This window comes from Clupea harengus, chromosome 19 (genome assembly GCF_900700415.2).
Source record: "Clupea harengus chromosome 19, Ch_v2.0.2, whole genome shotgun sequence".
Lineage (NCBI taxonomy): Eukaryota > Metazoa > Chordata > Actinopteri > Clupeiformes > Clupeidae > Clupea > Clupea harengus.
In genome coordinates, this window is record NC_045170.1 from 14540591 (window position 1) to 14542486 (window position 1896).

At 47.8% G+C, this 1896-nt stretch overlaps 1 protein-coding gene across 1 annotated transcript in view; it reads left to right on the plus strand.

Annotated features, from left to right (window-relative positions):
- Positions 1–228: 228 nt before the first annotated feature.
- LOC116225088 (collagen alpha-1(XXII) chain) overlaps positions 229–1896 on the plus strand; it is a 14758-nt gene continuing 13090 nt past the window's right edge. Inside the window, exons 1-2 of the mRNA XM_031586685.1 lie at positions 229–259; positions 585–1151. Coding sequence (XP_031442545.1) covers positions 229–259; positions 585–1151 — 598 coding nt within the window. The remainder of the gene's footprint in view (positions 260–584; positions 1152–1896) is intronic.

Genomic DNA, 1896 nt, shown 5'->3' on the forward strand with positions numbered 1-1896 from the left:
TTTAGGATCTCTCTGTTGCTCACCATCCTCGTCCTGACTCTATCAGGAGAGAGAGCCAGTGCCCAGAGGGCCGGTACGGTCATTACTCTAAGGGAACACATGACATGAAGATGGAACCTCAAACAATATTTACACTTAGATGAACTGTACACACTCATTGAAGTGTAAATATTGTTTGAGTTGCATTGTCCTGCACATAAAAAGCATTTGTTTATGTGATATACCAAGATGTTACATCCTGTTATTAAAACATCTCTGAGTAGTGCTGTTAGTTTAGGCCTAAGGAGACTGGGTGACAACATAACCAAAGGGAAAATGTTTAGTATTAAACGTATTACACCTGTCTTTACAGAGCAGTGACTCTATACTAATTTTAACATTATTGTGCCCCATGAGCTGATTTTGTTGCCATCTCCATTCAGTTAAGCTATCTGCTTTTAAGCTGTCAGTTAATTAAGCTGTTCCAGGACAGTCACAGCTGAAATTTAAGAGAGGATTGGAAATATATATATGTAAGTCTCAAGTGTGACTTAAGTGTGATTTTATAGTTCTTCTATCATCTCAATTGTCCTTCTTTCTATCAGGATGTAAAAATGTCCAATACGATCTGGCCTTCATCTTGGACACGTCCTCCAGTGTGGGGAAGGAGAACTTTGAGAAGATCCGCCAGTGGGTGTCCAACCTGGTGGAGTCCTTTGACGTAGCTCCCGGAAAGACCCGCGTGGCGGTGGTGCGCTACAGTGACCGCCCCACCATAGAGTTCAAGCTGGACCGGTACCGCACCATGGACGAGGTCAAGCGGGCCGCTCGGAACATCGTCTACCGGGGAGGAAACACCATGACCGGGGAGGCCATCAGCTACACCACCAAAAACATCTTCACGGAGAGCGCGGGGGCCCGGCCTTTGTCCAGGGACACCAAGAGGGTGGCCATCTTGCTTACGGACGGCCGGAGTCAGGATTACGTGCTGGAGCCGTCCAGAGAGGCCAGTAAGGCCGGTATCAGAATGTTCGCCGTTGGCATCGGAGAGGCGCTCAAGGTGGAGCTGGAGGAGATCGCCGCCGAGCCCAAGAACGCACACTTGTTCCAGGTGGCGGACTTTAACGCCATCGACACGATCAGGGGCCGACTGAGGAAGAGCCTCTGTGAAAGTGAGTAACACAGCTCTGGCCACACGTGCCCTCAGGGTCAAGTCACACAATAATGTATTTATCAGGTGTTAAAGTGGTCAAAGATAACAAATACATTTTGCATTGACCTCTGCTGTGCAGTGCATTCACCTACAGATAGAATAGAATAATGGTGTAAAAATTCTCACATTATACCCACACTGTTCACCCACAGCTGAGTTGACTTCCAAAGCAGCTGTGTGTCCACACCACACCACACAGACACTTGTCAGACCTGTATGCTGATGAAGTTTAAACCGGCACCAGTCACTGCACCCACGCCTCGCTCCTGAATAAGCTTTTGCTCCTTACAGAGGCTCTGTTACAACACTTACAACCCTTCCCAGCTGCCCCTGCAGCCCACACTACCCCCACGCTTGAGCCCAGCCCAAGAGCATGGGATGTGAGAGCGTAGGCTGCCTGCACCCCCACACATTTTGGCCTGTAAAGGAAACTTGGGTGACCAGGACATTTTTGTGGTTTCTTGCCCCACTGAGTTCTGGGTTGAGAGGTGAGGAGGAGTGGAAAGGCTTAGACTCACCCCCTGACCTCAACTACTTTTCCAGATCGTTGCCTTCCAGCCAGAAGCAAACACTAAAATGTGTAAAATCACACTCAGTGTGTGTGTGTGTGTGTGTGTGTTTATATGTGTGTGATTGCCTATCTATCACAAAAAGCCTTCATTTAATATCTGTAAATACAGATTTGGTGATAGATGAAGTTCATG